The sequence below is a fragment of the Triticum aestivum genome, chromosome 5D, assembly GCF_018294505.1.
Source record: "Triticum aestivum cultivar Chinese Spring chromosome 5D, IWGSC CS RefSeq v2.1, whole genome shotgun sequence".
In the NCBI taxonomy this organism is placed as follows: domain Eukaryota; kingdom Viridiplantae; phylum Streptophyta; class Magnoliopsida; order Poales; family Poaceae; genus Triticum; species Triticum aestivum.
Genome location: NC_057808.1, coordinates 221,031,529 through 221,053,637, shown reverse-complemented (window position 1 = coordinate 221,053,637; position 22,109 = coordinate 221,031,529). Strand labels below are relative to the sequence as shown.

Below are 22,109 nucleotides of genomic sequence, written 5' to 3'. Positions count from 1 at the left end.
TAATTCCACCGCCGCAACCTTCTCCACCCATGAGATCCCATCTTGGGGTCTGTTCCGGAGCTCCGCCGAAGGGGGCATCGACGGAGGGCTTCTACATCAACACCATAGCCTCTCCGATGAAGTGTGAGTAGTTTACCTCAGACCTTCGGGTCCATAGTTATTAGCTAGATGGCTTCTTCTCTCTTTTTGGATCTCAATACAATGTTCTCCCCCTCTCTTGTGGAGATCTATTCGATGTATCTTCTTTTGCGGTGTGTTTGTTGAGACCGATGAATTGTGGGTTTTTATGATCAAGTTTATCTATGAACAATATTTGAATCTTCTGAATTCTTTTATGTATGATTGGTTATCTTTGCAAGTCTCTTCGAATTATCAGTTTGGTTTGTCCTACTAGATTGATCTTTCTTGCAATGGGAGAAGTGCTTAGCTTTGGGTTTAATCTTGCGATGTCCTTTCCCAGTGACAGTAGGGCGGCAAGGCACGTATAGTATTGTTGCCATCGAGGATAACAAGATGGGGTTTATATCATATTGCATGAGTTTATCCCTCTACATCATGTCATCTTGCTTAAGGCGTTACTCTGTTCTTATGAACTTAATACTCTAGATGCATGCTGGATAGCGGTCGATGTGTGGAGTAATAGTAGTAGATGCAGGCAGGAGTCGGTCTACTTGTCTCGGACGTGATGCCTATATACATGATCATACCTAGATATTCTCATAACTATGCTCAATTCTGTCAATTGCTCAACAGTAATTTGTTCACCCACCGTAAATACTTATGCTCTTGAGAGAAGCCAATAGTGAAACGTATGGCCCCCGGGTCTATTTTCCATCATATTAATCTCCCGTCAACAAGTTATTTCTAGCATCGTTTTTATTTTACTTTCTTTACTTTGTATCTTTATCATAAAAATACCAAAAATATTATCTTATCATATCTATCAGATCTCACTCTCGTAAATGACCGTGTTGGGATTACAACCCCTTATCGCGTTGGTTGCGAGGATTTATTTGTTTGCGTAGGTGCGAGGGACTCGTGCGTGGCCTCCTACTGGATTGATACCTTGGTTCTCAAAAACTGAGGGAAATACTTACGCTACTTTGCTGCATCACCCTTTCCTCTTCAAGGGAAAACCAACGCAGTGCTCAAGAGGTAGCAAAAAGAAGTGTGCCCGACGTGTGTAATAGGGAGGGTGGAACCATCACCGACAATGATGTGGCGGTCGGTGGTGACAGGAGTGAAGGAGGCAAGATTAACAGAATGAGCAAACATGTAAGCCGTGGGCCCGGTGTCCATGTACCAATCACCGCCTCCAGTGTAGTTGTTCGGCGTAGGGGCAGTGTGTAGCGCGGCAAGAAGCGTCGGATCCCAAGGCACCGGCGGCAGCGCCGGCGAAGGTGACGGCGACGTCATCGAGAAGACGTAACCGCCACTCAGCTGCGGCGGTGGGTACCCTCCATAGGGCTGCGGAGCCGCGTAGTACGCCTGATGCGCCGGTGAACGCGGCACGGGAAGAGTCGGTGCAGGGGCCCGTGGGACCGGCATGGTGTGCACATGAACGACACCGGTCCACGGGTTGTACCCGCCGGGCACGGAGGAGGCACCTGGAGCTGATGGTGCTGGCGAGGAGGGCCCACGGCCTGCGCCTGCTGCGCGGGAGGAGCGGGGGCCCGTACGAGGGGCGGCGGCAAGGGCAGCAGCGGCGGCTGCGGGTAGGGCGCCGGGTGGCGCTGCTTTTGGGGCGCAGCCGGGGTGGCGGGTGGCGGCTAAGGCGCGCCGCGGGTGGTGTGGATGGCCCGCGCTTTCACCTGCTTCATCCGCGCTCCTCCAGCCGGAGGTAAGCAACGAACTTGGCGAAGAAGGGTGAGGGGATGAGGGTAAGGTTCGCCGCGGCGTTGACGAAGTCCTCGTTAAGACCGGCGGTGAGCGTGTTGAGAAAGAAATCATTGTCAATCTTCGCGCCAATATTACGGAGCTCGTCAACGAGAGTCTTGAGGCGGCAACAATAGTCCGTCGGAGGGGCCCTTAAAACGATTTTGCGGGACAGGGTTATAATGGATCTGCTAGAGTTGCTCTGTAGTACGTGAGAAGAGATTAGCAGTAGATATTTCATCGACCATCTCATATTCTTTCTCACGAGGACCGGCGGGCGGCGCTAAGCCTTAATCTGTTTCCGCCGCGCAGCAAGAATTCGTGAGTGACGCTAGTGGTTTCTTCTCCGTGCCACAGGTGTTTGAGTCGTCCTCCTTTCTATGGGTGAGTATTTGTGCAGACAATCTAGGGTTCTTCGTTGAACTTTCGATTGCGAGAGGAACAACTAAATAAATATACTTGCGAGTTTCGCTTGGGATAACGAAGACCTGTTCTTGCCGACAGAGGAAGATCAGGCTTCCTGCAGCGGCCTTTTCAATGCAGTGTTATTGCCCCTGTTGTGACTTCTAGTACTACTTAGCTGGAGGATTCAGCAGTGGAATCTTTATTTGGTAGCTGTAGATATATGTGACGGTTGACGACTCAGTTGCCTTGAGTTGCCCACATGATTAGCTGGTAAACACTGTATACCGAGTACAACAATGTGCGAGAAGATGAATTATCTGCAAAATATATTCTGCATTCATTCTAAAATGTAGCATACTCCTCCAAACTCTGCAAATCTTTGTTGTGGTAAACACTGTATCCGGAGTGATTTTGATGTGCTGAAGGACGAACTATCTACAAAATACTCTGCATTCTGTAGTTCATTCTAAATAGCACACTCCTCCAAACTCCTGCCTACACTACAGCTCTGAAGATGTGTAGTTTTCTTGTCTCAATACTGCAGAAGAAGAAGCATCATGCCTAAGTTAAAGACGAGCGGTGTCGTAGTACCCGGATGGCAAACTCATTGGCCGCCAGGAGTCTCATCAGAGTCCATGTACTGTTGAGATGTCAATGGTAAATAATGCGGTTGTCATGGATTATCTCTCTCTGAACATGGATTGTAAAGTGGGAGAATTTGCTTATTGTGTTGATGTAAGTTACAGCCCGACTTAGTCCAAGTCTATGATTGTTGATTTGTTGTAGAAGCAAATCAGCTGTCATTTTCCTTCATCACTTTACTTGATATATGTCGCCTCATTCCTCCTTTCTGATATATAATTAAAGCGTCACGGTCTTGCCTGTTCTTAGATTATTATTAACTTGCACTGCCAACTGATGTTGAATTTTCATTGGAACGTCTCTGCTGCCTGCACTGCATCCTGACACGACATCACAACATTGCAACCACATGTGTCTGTAGTCCTAAGCATCTGAGGGAAGAACAGGTCATAGAGTGTGCTCACTGTGGATGCAGGGGCTGCGCTGGTGGTGACTAAGTAGCAGTGATGACAGTATATTCACACATTATAGCAGGTGAACTGAAGGTGGATGAATTTAAAAAGATGTGCCGAACCGGTGATATCGCCGATTTTGACTTGTTCATCCTCATCGATGATACTGCCTTCTGCAATTCTGATGTATCTGTATGTAATATCAGTAAGGATACTCTGAGAAGTTTTCAAATGCACCTCTCTTTAGTCGAAGATTCTCCTTGAATTTTGAATTTGATCATGGTTTCTAGGCTTTGTCCCTCATGTTTTCTGGTTGTCGTAAGCAAGCATACTATGACATATGAAACAGAAAACTCTGATGAAGCTATTTCTGCAATAGTGACATTTGGCGGGAAAAAGGTGCAATCATACATTGTTAAATCAATTCACCAAATTGGAGCTCATACAATCCTCATCAGATCCATCTGAGCTACAAATGGGTCCACGGAACATAGGTAAAACAGCAAGCACAAATTTCTAACTTTTGCAGCACCCAGCTAATATGAAGCAGCAGAACTACACAGCTGTTGCCCATACTCAAGTTCCTAACTTGGCTGGGGCAGGGAGGCCTGCAATGGCACAAGCGGCGGCATTGGCAAGGTGGGGGAGAGGCATGATGGTACCCTCCACGAGGCCGGAGGAGTTGACGCCCTCGGCGAGAGTTGTACCATCTCCAGCGCTTGCATTCTGAGCTCTATCGGATAATCCTTCACACACCCAATTCTTGGACCATTTCCAGTGCTCCATTTCAGGGATAGCCTGTGGCCGAGCTGATAGGATTTTGACTTGCTCTTGGAATTCACCCTCTCAAGAATTGCATCCTGCGAGACGACGGCGTCTCTAGGACTTTGCAGGCCACCTGATAAGGTTCTTTGGTAGGTTGGTCTCGCTTGCTCCACACGGACATTATCGTCCTCGTCAGCTTCAGTCTGTGAAGATGGCCCAGATGCTTTGTCTTCTTCTACCATGTTGGAAGGCAGAATCAGTTGTGGAGTATTGGATGCCATCATAGCAGCAGCAGCAGGGTTCTCTTTGATATTAGGCACTGGATCCTCATAGTAGTCTTCCTTGGTGGATGAGCGCACCTGAATATGCCAAAATAAGTTGATTAAGTGAATCGTCTTACATTTGGTAACACATAGGAGTGTGATTAGATTCAGGTGGACCAAAAATAGTATACCTCAACTTCTTTCAGATCAACTCCATTTTCTTCTAGAAAGCTCATGAAGTTGGTAAGGTTCTCCGCGCTCGGCTTGTAGTGTCCACTATATGCCCAGATGGACTGAAATGAGAAGAGATCACCAAACCATCATATTAGCACAATGCATCCAATGAGAAAGCTCAAGAACAAAATTGTGAGTATGCTATTATATCTTTTGGGATACAGATACAATATTTAAGTAACAATTCACCAAGTGTAAAATCTATGTGTAAATAGAAGCACTAAGATAGGATGGTGGTTCTCCACAATACCTTGATAACTCCATTTTCTGCAGTAAACCTTCCAGCAGCTATGGTCGCACCTCCTGCTAAAAAGCTGGAGTGCTGGAATACACCTCTCTCTTTCTGGATATAGAAATAAGCATACAAGTTGAAAAATTTAGTGAAGCTAATCTTCCAAAACATTATATAACGGTGATCAGCAGCTATAAAATTCTGTGAGTTATCAAACTACCTGCCCAGCATAAAGTTTCTTTGCTGTGCTCATAACAAAAATCCATTTTGTCCCTTTAGGGCCCTGACTTGTATCAAGTGATTCTCCAGATATCTTGTTGATAATTTTTCCGTCTTCAATGATGTATTCATAGTACTCACGCTCTTGCTGCAAAACATTAGACAACTGTTACAGAGTTCATGCTCAACAATCTTCTTCCAAAGTTTAATGTGGCAATTTGTTATGACTAATATGAACATGGTGGGTGTGCTGTGGTTAAGACGAACAATCGAAGAAAAGTATAAATGGCACAGGCTAGGGAGTTCTATGACCTCATACGTATAAAGTATTAAAAATAATTCAAGACTACTGGAACTTTTGCAGTCAAATTTATCTTCGATAACTCTGTCTAGAAATATAAGGCATGCACCTTTCCAAAATGTAACTTTGACCAACTATGTGGATTGTCTCGTACAAATTGATGCCACTGAAAAGTGCTTTTAGGATGAATCCAACGATACCAATTTTTGTATTAACGTAATCCACATTATTGACCAATAAGTTTGCGAAGTGTGTGTGTGTGTGCGCCTTACAATTATGGGCGGAGGGAGTATTTATTTATTTACAATGGCATTAAGACCCTTCTCCGGACCCTCTGAAAGCGGGAGCCACGTGCACCAGGCTGCCCTTTTTTCTTACAATAGCATTAAGACGTATGTCATGTGCAGCGGATCGCAGAAGTCCAGAGACCGAGGAGAGGGCACTCGCCCTCATGTAGATGCTGGCACAGCCCAATCCCTGTCGAAGTTAGGCAGGCTCGTTGGCTTAGTTTTGTCTTTACACCTGAGATATCCTTACCAACTAAATGACCTATCTCTTGCCTAACTAAATATCATTCCCAGCAAACTCTATCAACATCTTCCTATTTTAACTTATCTCTTTCCTAACTAGATAGATATACTTACAAACTAAATAATGTATTAGCTATTGTTCTTAACTCCTTTATCAATTGATCCACATATTATTTAGCACTCTGAAGTTCTAATGCAGCTCTCAGTGAAATATTTTCAGTAAGAATGGTATCGTTCCAAATAAAGATAGCATCCATTATGCAAATGATCTTACTGGACCAAGATATCGTATGCATTGCTTTTTCAGCAGAGCCCTTGAACATTCTGGAAGCTCTACATCTTTTCCCTCACCAATATCGAGCCTGAATATGCAAAAGGAAAAAGACTTATCAATTTCCGTGCAAAATCCATCAGACTTATCTTGTAGGAAAATGACAGCTACATATTGATTGCATCATTTCGTTTGAACGGCAAAATTTTGATAATACACAGTGGCAGTCATTTTCTTACCAGTAGAAGAAGGGCTGGCCAGCCTGGGTTTGGCACCAGGCATCATAGTAGAAATGCAGGTTGTGCCCGTACCTATGTCTTGGATCAATCTACAAGATGGCACATAGATTTCAAAATTTTGCAAGCAGAAGTCCAGATCAACAGTGCAAGCTTCAGAACTTTTATCATGGATGTTCACAGCTAACTGAAAGTCCAAGTCAACTGATATTGCGAAGCTGATTCTTTTCACACTCATTTGGGGAGCATAGAAAGGCATCAGATACAATACTACTAAAATTAGATTAAAAGTAGTAGTTGATGTGTACGGTTTTTGTACTCACAGCCTCGATCCAGTGCTGGAAAGCCAGCTTAAGAGCCTTGGCATCTTTGGATAAACCCTGACCCACCTGCATCAAGCTCATGAACATGAGTTGGAGTTAAAATCAAGGAGAATTCCAATCAAAAGAATAACTTTCTTGTGGGGAAAAGGCCATGGTGGGCTGCCTTGCGCTGGGGATTGATGCGGGGAAAGGGAAAGCGGCAAGACCTTGGATGCATTGAGGCTGACGCGGTTCCAGCGCGAGGCGGCGGTCTCCGGCTCCGGGTCGTCGTAGAAGGAGACGGTGCTGTGGTTTAGCCGCGCGAAGTCCAGCGCTTGCCACCTTCGTTCAATCCAACCAAAAAACAGTTTAATTTCCGCACCCGTAACCATCAAGACAAATCAATGATGCAGAGGCCGGGGGCTATCCTCCTTTTAAAAACAAAAACAAAAAATATCATCAAGACAAAGCAAATCAGGCATTGCCGACACCAAAATCTCCGGCTCGCGGGAGGGCAACAAGCAAAGAAAAGGGCAGCAATAAGCGCAAAATCCCAAGAAAGGCGGGTTTGGGCGATTTTCTTTGCCAAAATTATGAGACGACCAAATGGAGGAAAAGAAACAAACATGGTAGTCATGTTATCCTTTTGCTAGGATCTGGTTACCAGAGCTCCTCGACGACGACGGCGGAGTCGGCGAGCTTGCGCCTGGTCCGGTAGCTCCGGTAGACCTTCTGCACCTTGGTCGCCGCGCCATTCGCGCCGCCTCCAGCCGCCGGCGACGGCGAGGAGGCCTCCGTGTCGTTCGGCTCCCGCACGGCAGAGTTCAGCCCGGCCGCCGGAGGAGGCATCGCGGTCTCCACCTCCATCTACCTATCAAGGATTCAAGGTAATGGACTAATGGTTGTAGCCTTCTCGAGGAGGAAGGGGGAAGGAGGAGTCAGCAGCAGCAGGAGCAGGAATTTATGCTTGCGCTGGTGTAACACGAGAGATTGTTGGACAATAATTTAATTTAATGCGCTTATTATTGAGTTAGTTTTCTGTCCTGCTGGCGGGAACTACGTGTAGTGTACAGAAAGATTTCCCGGCAATAACAGAAAGAAAAAGAGAGCGCAGAAATGTTATTCAGTGCCGACCGAGTACGCGTGGCATGGGATGCCAAGGTCCACGGTGACGTGGATTGCCGGTGGTGACGGGCTGCATGCTGGACGCGGTCGCAGATCGTGTGTCGACCGCCGGGTCGTGTCCTGTCCACCGTGCCCGTGCGTTTCGTCCAGGAGCGGGCACATAGAAACGATGTGTGTTGACTCAGAATTGCTGTCCATACACCTCTCAGGTGCACGGTGGATGCAAATGCTCCTGCTACCTACTCCTCGGTTTATGTATGTGATGATTCTGGAGCGGCACATAGCACGTCTATGTCCAAACGCATTTACGGTCATCAAGTACTGTTAGCTTTCCTGGATAGAAATTCGCATTGTTATTACTGTTTGAGCGTCGAAATTCAAATTATTGCTTTACCTACTACCAGAACCCGTGGTACCCATGGCAGGTGGCTCCATAACTGCGTCCTTGCCCTGGCCCAGCGTCACAGTAACAGTATATACACCCGGTAACCCGGGAATGGTTTGGACTGAAACCATAGTTTCAGTCAGGCTGCTTTTGGATCGGACGAAATGGGTTAAGTGCCTAAATCAGTTTAGTTTGGTCTGGGCTTTAATTATTGTTGGACTTGAAGCTCGCAATCTCGTCAAATATGCTTGTAAGGGCTTGTACAATGGTGCTATCTTAGAAGTGTTACGTAGGATAAATGATAAGGTGAAGCAGAGATAACGTGTAAGAGAAGGCTTGTCTTCTCTTATTTAAGAGAAGACAAGAGATGATCTCTTAACACAATATGTCTCATCATATTTTTAGGAATGACTAGTTATTGAAGATAAGGCTAAGAGATGATCCATCGTAGACTTTTTTTGTCATCTTTAAGTTACATGCATGACTTAAGATAAGACTATCTTATCGACCATTGTACATACCCTAATAGGTAATTGTCATGACCCAATTCTTATACCTATGAACATGATTCGAATCCATAAAGTCGGCGAGATTTCTCAAAAAAATAAAAATAATTGGACCGGGTTTGTTTGGTCTGGACAGGAACCGAACGGCCTCAGATCATGTTAACCCATAGTCTTAAACCAAATCAACACGGGTAGGTGACCTAGATGAGGAGCGCCTCTACGGCCGCCGCCCGCTGCTAAGGTTAGGGATCTTTCGATGTCGCTGTCGTTGCTGCCGACTGGAGCTTGGTCGCCGCCTTCCCCACCCTCTGACACCATCCGGCTCCGGCCGGTGGATCGCCGTCTTCCCCTTCCTTGGCTGGAGTTTGGTCACCACCTTCCCCTCCCTTTGACACCATCCGTCCGGTGGATCACCGTCTTCCCCTTCCTTGGCTGGAGCTTGGCCTCCGCTCGCCGCTACGGTTAGGGCTAGCCAGTTGATGTTGCCGTTGCCGTTGCCGCTGGCTGGAGCTCAGCAGGTCAGTGCATCCTCACCCTTCTATCTCACCCTCTCTCTCATCTCTCTCTCTCTCTCTCTCTCTCTCTCTCTCTCTCTCTCTCTCTCTCTCTCTCTCTCTCTCTCTGAACCCCACTCGTCTCGGCAGGTGAGAGTGAGACGCCGCCATTTTGTCCATTCCTTCCTGATACTTTGAATTGTTCGTATCCTGAAATTTGTATTCTGCAGTACATGTATTGTGTAATCTGACGAGACATTTGATCCAATCCGAGCTCCTATCAGTCGCTTAGTCCATCTATGATGTGTTGTCAAAGAAAAAGGAGCAACTGAGAAATGGAGCTGATGTTGGAGCGTGGACGAAACTAGGCTACCCTCTTTACTTGTTATGTAAAGCTAGTGTTTGGTCCTCAGTTGGTTGCTTTGTAATGAAAACCAGTGTTCTTTTGGTCATTCTCCAACTTCGAATGTTGAATCACGCTGGAACAGTTGATATCCTTTTATGGCAGAGAACCGATTCTAGGGAATGGACTAGATTGGTTTGGCTTGAAAATTTTGGGCTGATTCGACAGCTATGTATGTGCACATTTTCAAGCCAAACCAATCAATTCGTACTGAGCATTCATCGACAGCAAGAGTGTTCAGTGCATGCATCAACGGCAAGAGTGTTCAGTCCACATTTTCAAATTTTGGGCTCAAACCGATTCTAGGGAATGGACTAGATTGGTTTGGCTTGAAAATACCAGCAATCCAGTTTGGTTTGGATTGTAGCACTTAAAGTTTGGATTGATTTGTTGTGATTGTTGGACTTGAACATGTATGGGTTGGTCTAAGTTTGGTTTGGCTTACAAATTATTCCCATATTTAATAGCCGGGCTCCTCAAATGCCTCCTATATGTTCAAACAGATGACCCGATCGACCGGTGACCGGTCAGAAAAATTGTGACCCAACTCTTCTCAAATCGGCCCTATACGTTCGGGCTAACCGGTACCCCATATCCAACACATATATGAGATGGATATGACGAGGACCAGATGGGACCAGGTGCGTCCGACACGTCGGATCCGACAGACAAAACCTACCACATTTTTCATCAAACCCCTCCCCACGACCTAGCCAAACTAGCCCTTTTCCCCTTCTCTCTTCTCACTCGTCCGGGTCGGCCCTCCCCTAGCCCCTACCCCGCCGCCACCCTAGCTCTGCCATCGTCCCAACCCCTCAAAGTTGCCAACATCACCAGAAAACTCCACCCTGGAAGTCTCGTCGCTGCGGTACATCCGTGTTTTCTTAGATTACACCTTGCTCTCTATGTGTTCGACAAAATGTCCTATCTGTTTTTTTGGATTCCTTTGTAGGCAAAATGATGGATTCAGATGGTTCATAGGATGAGGAGTATCAAGACAAGGAGCTTGATGAATTAATTCAAAAGAAGTTCTTTGAATCATCGAATTCAGATGATGATGATGATGATGATGATGATGATGATGATGATCAACATTAAAATGGAGAGGGAAGTGGATCACATTCTGAAGTTCAAGGGTTCAATCAAAGGGGGAGTTTTGAACCGGGATAGGGTCGCTAGCGCACGACTGCACATACCCTTATTCATTTTTTTCGTCGATGCTTCCGTATGTGCGGACCAGTGGCAGTGCAAGCCTCAAAATTTGTGGGGTCCGTGCATTTTTTTATTTTTTTCTTCACGATGAGCAGTAATTCTAGGTTGCTTTCCAAAAAAAGCTATGGGGTCGGCTGGTCGCAGAGTTTACACGTAGGTTCGCCGTTGGCGCAGACCCTTATTCTTGCGTGTGGTGGAGGGAGTGGAGGCACATGTGATAGAGGCGAGGGGCCTGATCTTTTGATGAGATGGTGGCTATCGTTTTTGGTGGAGTAGACTTCGACGATTCAACTACGAACGTGCGAGGACGTCGCGCCTTAGCAATCCCTAAACCAACTCCGAGGGGTTATTGACCACACCGAAGCACGATCAACCTGGCCACGAAGGTCTATTTCCTGCAAGCAAACAAAGAACAAGCAAGAAACTGAAATTGCATTCTGGATATTGCGAATATAAGGGGAAAGCTTTATTAATGAAAGTGGGGTTCTTTGACATCTTGGTCTGGTCGTTGAACACAGACGAAGTACGCGAAGTTGTAGCTACGGCGAACTTTTAATCTAAACAAAACCCAAAGTCAAAACGACGCCCTAAGGGTTGTATTGTTAGGGAACATAGTAATTTCAAAAAAAATCCTACGCACACGCAAGATCATGGTGATGCATAGCAACGAGAGGGGAGAGTGTCGTCCACGTACCCTCGTAGACCGTAAGCGGAAGCGTTATGACAACGCGGTTGATGTAGTCGTACGTCTTCACGATCGACCGATCCTAGTACCGAACGTACGGCACCTCTGCGATCTGCACACGTTCAGATCGGTGACGTCCCACGAACTCACGATCCAGTAAAGCTTCGAAGGAGAGTTTCGTCAGCACGACGGCATGATGACGGTGTTGATGAAGCTACCGATGCAGGGCTTCGCCTAAGCACCGCTACGATATGACCGAGGTGGATTATGGTGGAGGGGGCACCGCACACGGCTAAAAGACCAATGATCAACTTATGTGTCTATGGGGTGCCCCTGCCCCCGTATATAAAGGAGCAAGGGGGGAGGCCGGCCGGCCCTAGGAGGGCGCGCCAAGAGGAGGAGTCCTCCTCCTAGTGGGAGTAGGACTCCCCTTTCCTAGTCCCACTAGGAGGGGGAAGGAACGAGTGGGAGAGGGGGAAGGCAAGGGGGGCGCCTGTGACGCCCCCGATTCAATCGTACACTAATCATACACGCAAACGTGTACGATTAAGATCAGGGACTCACGGGAAGATATCACAACACAACTCTAAAACATAAATAAGTCATACAAGCATCATAATACAAGCCAGGGGCCTTGAGGGCTCGAATACAAGTGCTCAATCATAGACGAGTCAGCGGAAGCAACAATATCTGAGTACAGACATAAGTTAAACAAGTTTCCTTAAGAAGGCTAGCACAAACTGGGATACAGATCGAAAGGGGCGCAAGCCTCCTGCCTGGGATCCTCCTAAACTACTCCTGATCGTCGTCAACGGCCTGCACGTAGTAGTAGGCACCTCTAGTGTAGTAGGAGTCGTCGTCGACGGTGGCGTCTGGCTCCCGGGCTCCAGCATCTGGTTGCGACAACCAGGTAGAAAGGAAAGGGGGAAAAGAGGGAGAAAAGCAACCGTGAGTACTCATCCAAAATACTCGCAGGCAAGGATCTACACTACATATGCATGGGTATCTGTGTAAAGGGGCTATATCGGTGGACTGAACTGCAGAATGCCAGAATAAGAGGGGGATAGCTAATCCTATCGAAGACTACGCTTCAGGCCACCTCCATCTTGCAGCATGTAGAAGAGAGTAGATGGTAAGTTCACCAAGTAGCATCGCATAGCATAAACCTACCCGACGATCCCCTCCTCGTCGCCCTGTTAGAGAGCGATCACCGGGTTATATCTGGCACTTGGAAGGGTGTGTTTTATTAAGTATCTGGTTCTAGTTGTCATAAGGTCAAGGTACAACTCCAAGTCGTCCTGTTACCGAAGATCACGGCTATTCGAATAGATAAACTTCCCTGCAGGGGTGCACCACATAACCCAACACGCTCGATCCCATTTGGCCGGACACACTTTCCTGGGTCATGCCCGGCCTCGGAAGATCAACACGTCGCAGCCCTACCTAGGCACAACAGAGAGGTCAGCACGCCGGTCTAAATCCTATGGCGTAGGGGTCTGGGCCCATCACCCATTGCACACCTGCATGTTGCGAGGGCGGCCGGAAGCAGACCTAGCCTAGCAGGCGTTCCAGTCCAATCCGGCGTGCGCCGCTCAGTCGCTGACATCACGAAGGCTTCGGCTGATACCACGACGTCGAGTGCCCATAACTGTTCCCGCGTAGTTGGTTAGTGCGTATAGGCCAGTGGCCAGACTCAGATCAAATACCAAGATCTCGTTAAGCGTGTTATTTTGAAGTAACCGCGAATGCCGACCAGGGCCAGGCCCACCTCTCGCCTAGGTGGTCTCAACCTGCCCTGTCGCTCTGCCACAAAGATCCACACAGAGGGCCGTCGGGACAAAGGTCCTTTCAGCCCCCAATCCGTGAATCACTCGCGGGTGCTCCACGAGCCGACCCGACTTTAGTCACCACATGTATCATGTATAAGTATATAGTATATACCCGTGATCACCTCCCGAGTGATCACGGCCCGACAGTATAACATGGCAGACGGACAAGAATGTAGGGCCACTGATGGAAAACTAGCATCCTATACTAAGCAGGTAGGATTGCAGGTAAAGGTAACAACAGTAGTAGCAAGGACAGGCTATGCATCAGGATAGGATTAACGGAAAACAGTAGCATGCTACACTACTCTAATGCAAGCAGTAGAGAGTAGAATAGGCGATATCTGGTGATCAAGGGGGGGCTTGCCTGGTTGCTCTGGCAAGAAGGAGGGGTCGTCAACAGCGTAGTCGGTCGGGGCACCAGCAGCGGCGTCGGCCTCGTAGTCTACCGGAGAGAAGAGGGGGAAGAAACAATGAATACAATGCAAACAGATGCATAACGTGTTGGAAATATGCCCTAGAGGCAATAATAAAATGGTTATTATTATATTTCCCTGTTCATGATAATTGTCTATTGTTCATTCTATAATTGTGTTATCCGGAAATCGTAATACATGTGTGAGCACATAGACCATAACATATCCCTAGTGAGCCTCTAGTTGACTAGCTCGTTGATCAATAGATGGTTACGGTTTCCTGACCATGGACATTGGATGTCATTGATAACGGGATCACGTCATTAGGAGAATGATGTGATGGACAAGACCCAATCCTAAGCATAGCACTAGATCGTGTAGTTCGTTTGCTAAAGCTTTTCTAATGTCAAGTATCGTTTCCTTAGACCATGAGATCGTGCAACTCCCGGATACCGTAGGAATGCTTTGGGTGTACCAAACGTCACAACGTAACTGGGTGGCTATAAAGGTGCACTACAGGTATCTCTGAAAGTGTCTGTTGGGTTGGCACGGATCGAGACTGGGATTTGTCACTCCGTATGACGGAGAGGTATCTCTGGGCCCACTCGGTAATGCATCATCATAATGAGCTTAATGTGACTAAGTAGTTAGTCACGGGATCATGCATTACGGAATGAGTAAAGTGACTTGCCGGTAACGAGATTGAACGAGGTATTGGGATACCGACGATCGAATCTCGGGCAAGTAACGTACCGATTGACAAAGGGAATTGTGTACGGGATTGCTTGAATCCTCGACATCGTGGTTCATCCGATGAGATCATCGTGGAACGTGTGGGATCCAACATGGGTATCCAGATCCCGCTGTTGGTTATTTTCTAGAGAGGTGTCTCGGTCATGTCTGCATGATTCCCGAACCCGTAGGGTCTACACACTTAAGGTTCGGTGACGCTAGAGTTGTAGAGATATTAGTATGCGGTTAACCGAAAGTTGTTCGGAGTCCCGGATGAGATCCCGGACGTCACGAGGAGTTCCGGAATGGTCCGGAGGTAAAGATTTATATATAGGAAGTCCAGTTTCGGCCACCGGGAGAGTTTCGGGGGTCACCGGTATTGTACCGGGACCACCGGAAGGGTCCCGAGGGTCCATCGGGTGGGGCCACCTATCCCGGAGGGCCCCATGGACTGAAGTGGCGTGGGAACCATCCCTTGGTGGGCTGGTGCGCCCCACCCAAGGGCCCAAGGCGCCTAGGGTTGGAAACCCTAGGGGGCCGTTGCCCCCCGAGGGGGCATGCGCCCCCTGGTTGGAAACCCTAAGGGGGCCGCCCCCCCTCTAGATGGGATCTCCAAGGGGGGCATGCGCCCCCCTTAGCCCCTATATATAGTGGAGGGGAGGGAGGGCAGCCGCACCCTAAGCCCTGGCGCCTCCCTCTCCCTTCCGTGACACCTCTTCCTCCTCCAGTAGCGCTTGGCGAAGCCCTGCTGGAATCCCGCTGCATCCACCACCACGCCGTCGTGCTGCTGGATCTCCATCAACTTCTCCTTCCCCCTTGCTGGATCAAGAAGGAGGAGACGTCTCCGCTTCGTACGTGTGTTGAACGCGGAGGTGCCATCCGTTCGGCGCTAGGATCATCGGTGATTTGGATCACGACGAGTACGACTCCATCAACCCCGTTCTCTTGAACGCTTCTGCTCGCGATCTACAAGGGTATGTAGATGCACTCCTCTCTCTCTCTCGTTGCTAGATGACTCCATAGATTGATCTTGGTGATGCGTAGAAAATTTTAAATTTCTGCAACGATCCCCAGCATAACGATGCATGACAAAGCAAACACCGGTGTCAGGTGTGCCCTAACGCGGTAAGAGGTGATACCGGCGAAGGGGGGAAACATCCGGGAAAGTATCCTCGGTGTTTCATGTTTTCGGACAGATGAACCGGAGGGGGAAAGTTGCGAGTTCGATATGTTAGGGATGTGTGGCGGACAAACGGGCAGCGTATCCGGATTCGTCTCGTCGTTCTGAGCAACTTTCATGTAGAAAGTATATTCATCCGAGTTACGGATTATTTTATATGATTTTCTAAAGGTTTAAACATTTTTTGGAATTAAATAAATTATCAGAAAAGAATTACTATGTCAGCATGACATCACTGTGACGTCAGCAGTCAACAGGAAGGCTGACCAGGTCAAACTGACCAGTGGGGCCCACATGTCAGCCTCTGTTAAATAACAGAGTTTATATTAAACTAAACTGAGGTTAAATAGCTACTGGGCCCCACATGTGAGTCTTTAATTAGTAACTAATTATGTTTTAATTAATAAAACATTTGTTAAACTAATTATGCGGGGGGGCCCTCATGTCAGCGTCACTGGGCTGCCCAGTCAGCACGTTGACTGGGTCAACCCAGTCAACGGGGCCCGTGGGGCCCGATGTCAGTGACCCGGAGGTGGGCCTGGCCGTGCCATGTCGGCGCCGTCGTCGGAGCAACGCCGGCGAGGCGAAATGCGGTGGCGCGACCACGGGGTTCGTCGGAAAAAGACTTCAGGGCACGGGGAAGAGCGCGGCTAGGCGCGTTCGCACGGCCACTCGACCGCGCGTCGAATGGTGGTGGCCGGAGCGGCTGGTGTGCCGAAGCTGGGAGCTATGGCGTCGCCGGCGGCGACGCGCTCGGGCGAGCTACGGCGAAGGCAATGCGGTGCGTTCGTGAGCGAACTGAGAGGATGGGCAAGGCGTACGCGTTGCAGCGAGGCCAACGGTCGCGAGCCCGTGACCATTTGGTCACCGAAAGCACGCCGGCGGCGAGCGGAGGCGGCGACGCATTCGGGCGTTCGTCGAGGTAGGTGCTAAGGGGCACGGGGAGGGAAGCAAGTGGCATGGGCGGCTTCAGCGAGCGGTCCTGAGCACGCTCGTGTGCTCGCGTGAGCATGACGATGCCCACAGCAACGGCGTCGAGCTATGCGGCGGAGCTGCGTTCGGGCGGCGATGGCAGCGGCGGCTACGGTGGTGGATCCATGCGGGGGAGCGAGGGGAGAGATGCGGTGGCTCACCGGGAGCCGTAGGGAAGTGGCAGCGTGCTCGGGGAGGCTTATCGGAGGCGTACGGCGGCGGCGATCGACGACGGCGGGGGTCGGGTAGGAGCTCGATCCCGAGGCTATGGTGGCGCCGGGCTCGATCCAGAGGGCGGAGAGGAAGTAGAGGAAGTCGGTGGAGCAGTCGGGCTCGTCGGAGAGGCACTCGGGGCTCGGTGGCCAAGAGGACGGGCGAGGCACGGCGGCGACCGCGTCGGCCTCCTCTCCAAAACCAAGGAGAGGGAGAAGGGGGAAGTGGGTGAGGGGGAAAAGATCTCGGCGGAAGCCTGGGCGCCGATGCTGGTGTCCTTATCCTCCCCGCAGCGCCTGTAGCGGCGTTGTCGGCGAGGTGGGTTCAGCGGCGACCGTGGGCACGGTCGGAGGAACAGGGAGGGGGAAGGAGCGACCCAGCGGGGAACGGGCCGGGTCGGCTGGATGGGCCAGGTGGGCCGGCCTGGCTGCGAGCTGGGCCGTCTGGTCCAGGGGGGTCCTTTTCTCCTTTTTTTGTCTTCTACTTTTGTATTTTCTTTTCTTTTCCTTTTTTGTTTTATTTAATTTAGGGCATTTAAGTATTTTTTATAAAATTGTGTCTTCTACACCATAATTACCTATGCCATTTTTGGCACTGCCCGAACATTTTTGTCTCAACTTTTGAAAACTTTTGTTGTTTGACATATTTTGAATTTGACTTTTGAACGGGTTTTGAACTAACGAGAGTTTAGCAACAGTAAACAGAGATGACATGGCATCATTAGGAGAGTTTTACTGTAGCCTAATTATCCTGGCGTTACAAATCTCCTCCACTACAAGAAATCTCGTCTCGAGATTTAGGAGGTAGAAGGAAACAGTGCGGGGTATTCATCACGTAGGCGATCCTCGCGTTCCCAGGTGGCTTCATCTTCAGAATGGAGCGACCACTGGACTTTGACGAACTTGATCGCCTTCTGACGTGTGCGGCGTTCAGCTTGGTCGAGAATGCGGACCGGATGCTCTTTATAGGAGAGGTCCTGTTGCAATTCGAGCACTTCATGATCCACCGCTCGGATTGGGTCCTTGAAGCATCAGCGGAGCTGTGACACGTGGAACACATCGTGAACCTGAGAAAGGTTCGGCGGAAGTTCAAGTTGATATGCCACTTATCCACGCCTTTCGAGAATAGTGAATGGGCCAATATAGCGAGGAGCTAGCTTGCCCTTGATCCCGAAGCGGTGAGCACCCTTCATTGGTGTAACTCGAAGATAAGCCTTTTCGCCGGGTTGATAGACCATGTCTTTATGTTTACGGTCATACTGACTCTTCTGACGTGACTGAGCAGTCTTGAGATTCTCACGAATAATGCAGACTTGTTCTTCGGCATGTTGGATAATATCCGGACCAAACAGTGGATGTTCCCCAGTTTCTGACCAGTTCAGAGGGGTTCGGCACTTTCGTCCATATAACACTTCGAAGGGGGGCCATCTTCAGACTAGCTTGAACTCAGCATACGGGAGAGATTCCTCCCATTTCTTGCCGAAGGAAATAACACAAGCTCGAAGCATGTCTTCGAGAACTTGGTTGACACGTTCAACTTGCCCTTGCGACTGAGGATGAAACGCAGTACTGAATGACAGATGAGTTCCCATAGCTTCTTGGAAACTTGCCCAGAATCTTGAAGTGAATAAGCTGCCACGGTCTGAGCTGATAACCAATGGAATACCGTGGAGTGAAACAATCCTGGACATATAGAGCGTTGCCAGCTGACTAGCAGTGATCGTTTCTTTGACTTCCAGAAAATGTGCAACCTTAGAAAGCCGGTCAATGACGACAAGAATTGCATCATTACCTTTCTGCGATTTGGGAAATCCAGTGACGAAGTCCATCTCGACATGGTCCCATTTCCATTCAGGAATAGAGATAGGTTGCAGAGTTCTAGCAGGCCTTTGATGTTCTGCTTTGATACGACGGCAAACGTCACACTCGGCAACATAACGAGCAATGTCTTGCTTCATATTAGACCACCAGAATCTTTGACGAATATCTTGGTACATCTTTGTACTACCGGGATGAATAGACAAAGGCGTATCATGAGCTTCTTTCATAACCTCCTGTGTCATATCCAGGTTTTTCTCTGCATATGGCACCACTAGGCGGCCCTTGAAGTACAAAGTGCCATCATCAGCAATAGTGAAGAATGAGGGCTTTCCTTCTGCGAGGTAGCGCTTAATCTTGTGGGCTTCAGAGTCATATCCCTGTATTCTCTTGATGGAGTCTAAGAGATCTGGTTCGACAGCCAGGGTATTGAGGGAACACTGGGAAACAACACGGAGGTTCATCTTGCGAAACTCCTTAGGAGGGGGAGCGAGTGCACCCGGAGGAACGATATGGAGGTTCAGCTTTCTGAATTCTTCAACAAGCGAGGGCTGAACTTTGTGAACCTGGAGGTGGTTGTAGTAAGACTTGCGGCTCAAGGCATCAACCATTACATTATCCTTGCCTGGCGTATCTGAAATACCCAAGTCAAAGTCTGCAACAATCTCCATCCATCTCTGCTGACGGAGGTTCAGGTCTAGCTGAGTAATCAGATACTTCAGACTTTGGTGGTCAGTGAAGATCTCGCAATGATTACCGAGAAGGTAATGTCGCCACTGCTTCAGCGCATGAATGACAGCAGCAAGTTCGAGGTCATGAACTGGGTAGTTCTCTTCGTGAGGGCACAATTGCCGAGAGGCATAAGCAATCACTTTGCGGTCTTGCATTAGGACACAGCCTAATCCTTGACGGGAAGCGTCGCAGTAAATGACGAAGTCCTTCTTAGTATCAGGTGGAGCAAGCACTGGAGCAGAAGTCAACTTGTCTTTGAGTGCCTGGAAACTTTCGTGACATTTGTCTGTCCATTGGAACTTGACGCCCTTATGCAACAGGTTAGTCAGAGGCCTGGCGATCTTGGAGAAGTTCTCGACGAATCGACGGCAATAGCTGGCGAGACCGAGAAAACTTCTGACTTGCTTAACGTTCTTGGGAGGAGTCCAATCAAGGATAGCCTAGACTCGTTCAGGGTTGACGGCAATACCATCCTTAGAGATGACATGCCCAAGATAGGTTACTTCGGGTAGCCAGAATTCACATTTGGAGAACTTGGCATATAGTTGATGCTCTCGTAGCTTTTCCAGCACAAGACGAAGATGTTCAGCATGTTCCTCTTCGTTCTTGGAAAATACCAGGATATCATCCAGATAAACCACGACGAACTTGTCGAGGTAATCCATGAATATATAGTTCATCAGACGAGAGAAGGTGGCTGGAGCATTGGTTAAACCGAAAGACATGACGGTGTACTCGTATGAACCATATCGAGTCACGAAGGCGGTCTTTGGGATATCCTCTTCACGAACACGGATCTGGTGGTAACCCAACCTCAAGTCGAGTTTAGAGAACACTGATGAACCAGCCAGTTGATCATACAGATCATTGATCCGAGGAAGAGGATACTTATTCTGAATGGTAGCTTGGTTTATAGGACGGTAGTCTTGGACCAATCGGTTTGTCCCATCCTTCTTCTTGACAAAGAGAGAAGGTGCTCCCCAAGGAGAGCAACTTGGGCGAATGGATCCTTTGCGAACAGATTTGTCGATTTCCTCCTTAAGCTTAAGGAGTTCATGCGGCGGCATCTTGTAGGGTCGCTTGGCTATAGGAGTGGTGCCTGGTTTCAAGTCGATGATGAATTCGACAACTCTAGTAGGGGGAATCCCTGGAAGTTCTTCAGGAAAGACATCGAGGAATTCACGCACGACGGGAATGTTTTCAATGCCCTCGAGTGGTGCAACATTCAATGCATTCAATGCATAGAGCCTTGCCTTGGCATTTTGCACCAGATGAGCTTGGTAAGTAACTATTTCATCTGAAGGGTGTAGTAGATGGACGGTCTTAGTGGCGCAAACTATAGAAGCAGTATGCGATTTCAACCAATCCATCCCCAAAATGAGGTCGATGTTAGACGACTTCAGGATAATGGGAGAGGCATAGAATTCCAGCCCTTTGATTTCCACGGGGACGTCGATGTCAACCATGGAGGTTTGACGCTGTCCCACGGGGGTTTTGAACACTACCGAGGTGTTCATCTCCTCACATTTAACGTCGTGCTTGTATGCAAAATCTTCTGACATGAATGAATGTGATGCACCTGTATCAAATAAAACGGATGCTGGTACTGAATTTACGAGGAGTGTACCCATCATAGTAGTAGGCTGGTCTTGAGCTTCGCTCAGATCAACGTGGTTGGCATGAACACGACCATAAGACTTGGCATTGTTGTTGCGGGGCTAGTTGTTTCCACGACCAGCTGCTGGAAGGGCCAGTTGATTCTGGTTCTGATTCTGATAGCAGTTCCTGGCAAGGTGACCTGGTTGACCACACTTGTAGCACAGACCATTATTGGGAGTGGGAACAGGAGCTCCGGGTGGTGGAGCTGGAATTTTGGCTGCCTAGATGGTGGAGGAGGCAGACGAGGTGCAGCATAGGTCTGCCTTGGGGCAGGCGCATTTGGACGGTACATGCTGTTCGTGATCCATATCTTATGCTTCTGCGAGGGCGGGCCCGAAGATGAGCCCATGTCACGGTTGCGCCTGTGAGAGCTCTGGTATTCCTACAGACCAGTTTTGACATTGATGGCCTTGTTCACCAAGGTGGCGAAATCAGTAAAGTCATGCACTAGAAGTGCGGGCTTGATGTCAGCTTGAAGGCCATCACGGAACTTCTCCTGTCTGCGTGCATCAGTTGCAATGTCCTCTTCAGCATAGCGAGACAAGTCCAGAAACTCCCGCTGATAAGCTTCAACAATTTTGTTGCCTTGGGTGAGGTTGCGGAACTCACGCTTCTTCCGGTCCATGACTCCCTGAGGAATGAAGCGGGCACGGAAAGCAGCTTGGAAGTCTGGCCAGGTGATGATTGTTCCAGCTGGCAGAGTACGCCTGTGGCTATCCCACCATTGAGCTGCGGGTCTCTTCAGGAAGAAGGAAGCAAAGGTGACATAGCTGGCAGGGGCTACATCGGCAGACTCCATCTCATAGGTGATGTCACGGAGCCAGTCATCAGCATCCAGAGGCTGAGTTGAGCTGCGGTACACAGTTGGGTTGAGGCGCAAGAAATCCTGCAGAGTTACTGGGGTTGGCTGCTGGTTCATATTGGGGCGAGGAAACTGAGCCATCATATTTTCCATGAATTGGCGGTTCAGTTCGAACTGTTGGATCATACCAGCCATGTACTCAGGCGGTGGTGGGGCGTTGCCACCACTACCACGACTATCTGGTCTAACCATCCTGCTAATATATAACAGGGGTTGTTCAGCA

The 22,109-nt window shown here is 48.8% G+C and overlaps 1 protein-coding gene across 1 annotated transcript; it reads right to left on the bottom strand.

The window, feature by feature from the left end:
* Window positions 1-3,668: 3,668 nt before the first annotated feature.
* Window positions 3,669-7,638, bottom strand: LOC123120222 (IQ domain-containing protein IQM3). The gene is made up of 9 exons (XM_044540213.1): window positions 7,332-7,638; window positions 6,895-7,009; window positions 6,689-6,754; window positions 6,369-6,457; window positions 6,133-6,220; window positions 5,029-5,175; window positions 4,827-4,919; window positions 4,534-4,635; window positions 3,669-4,438 (listed from the first exon to the last, which is right to left on the bottom strand). Exons 1-9 carry the CDS (start codon window positions 7,532-7,534, stop codon window positions 3,899-3,901), a joined length of 1,443 nt encoding a protein of 480 aa, XP_044396148.1. The 5' UTR covers window positions 7,535-7,638; the 3' UTR covers window positions 3,669-3,898.
* Between the last annotated feature and the right edge of the window lie 14,471 nt (window positions 7,639-22,109).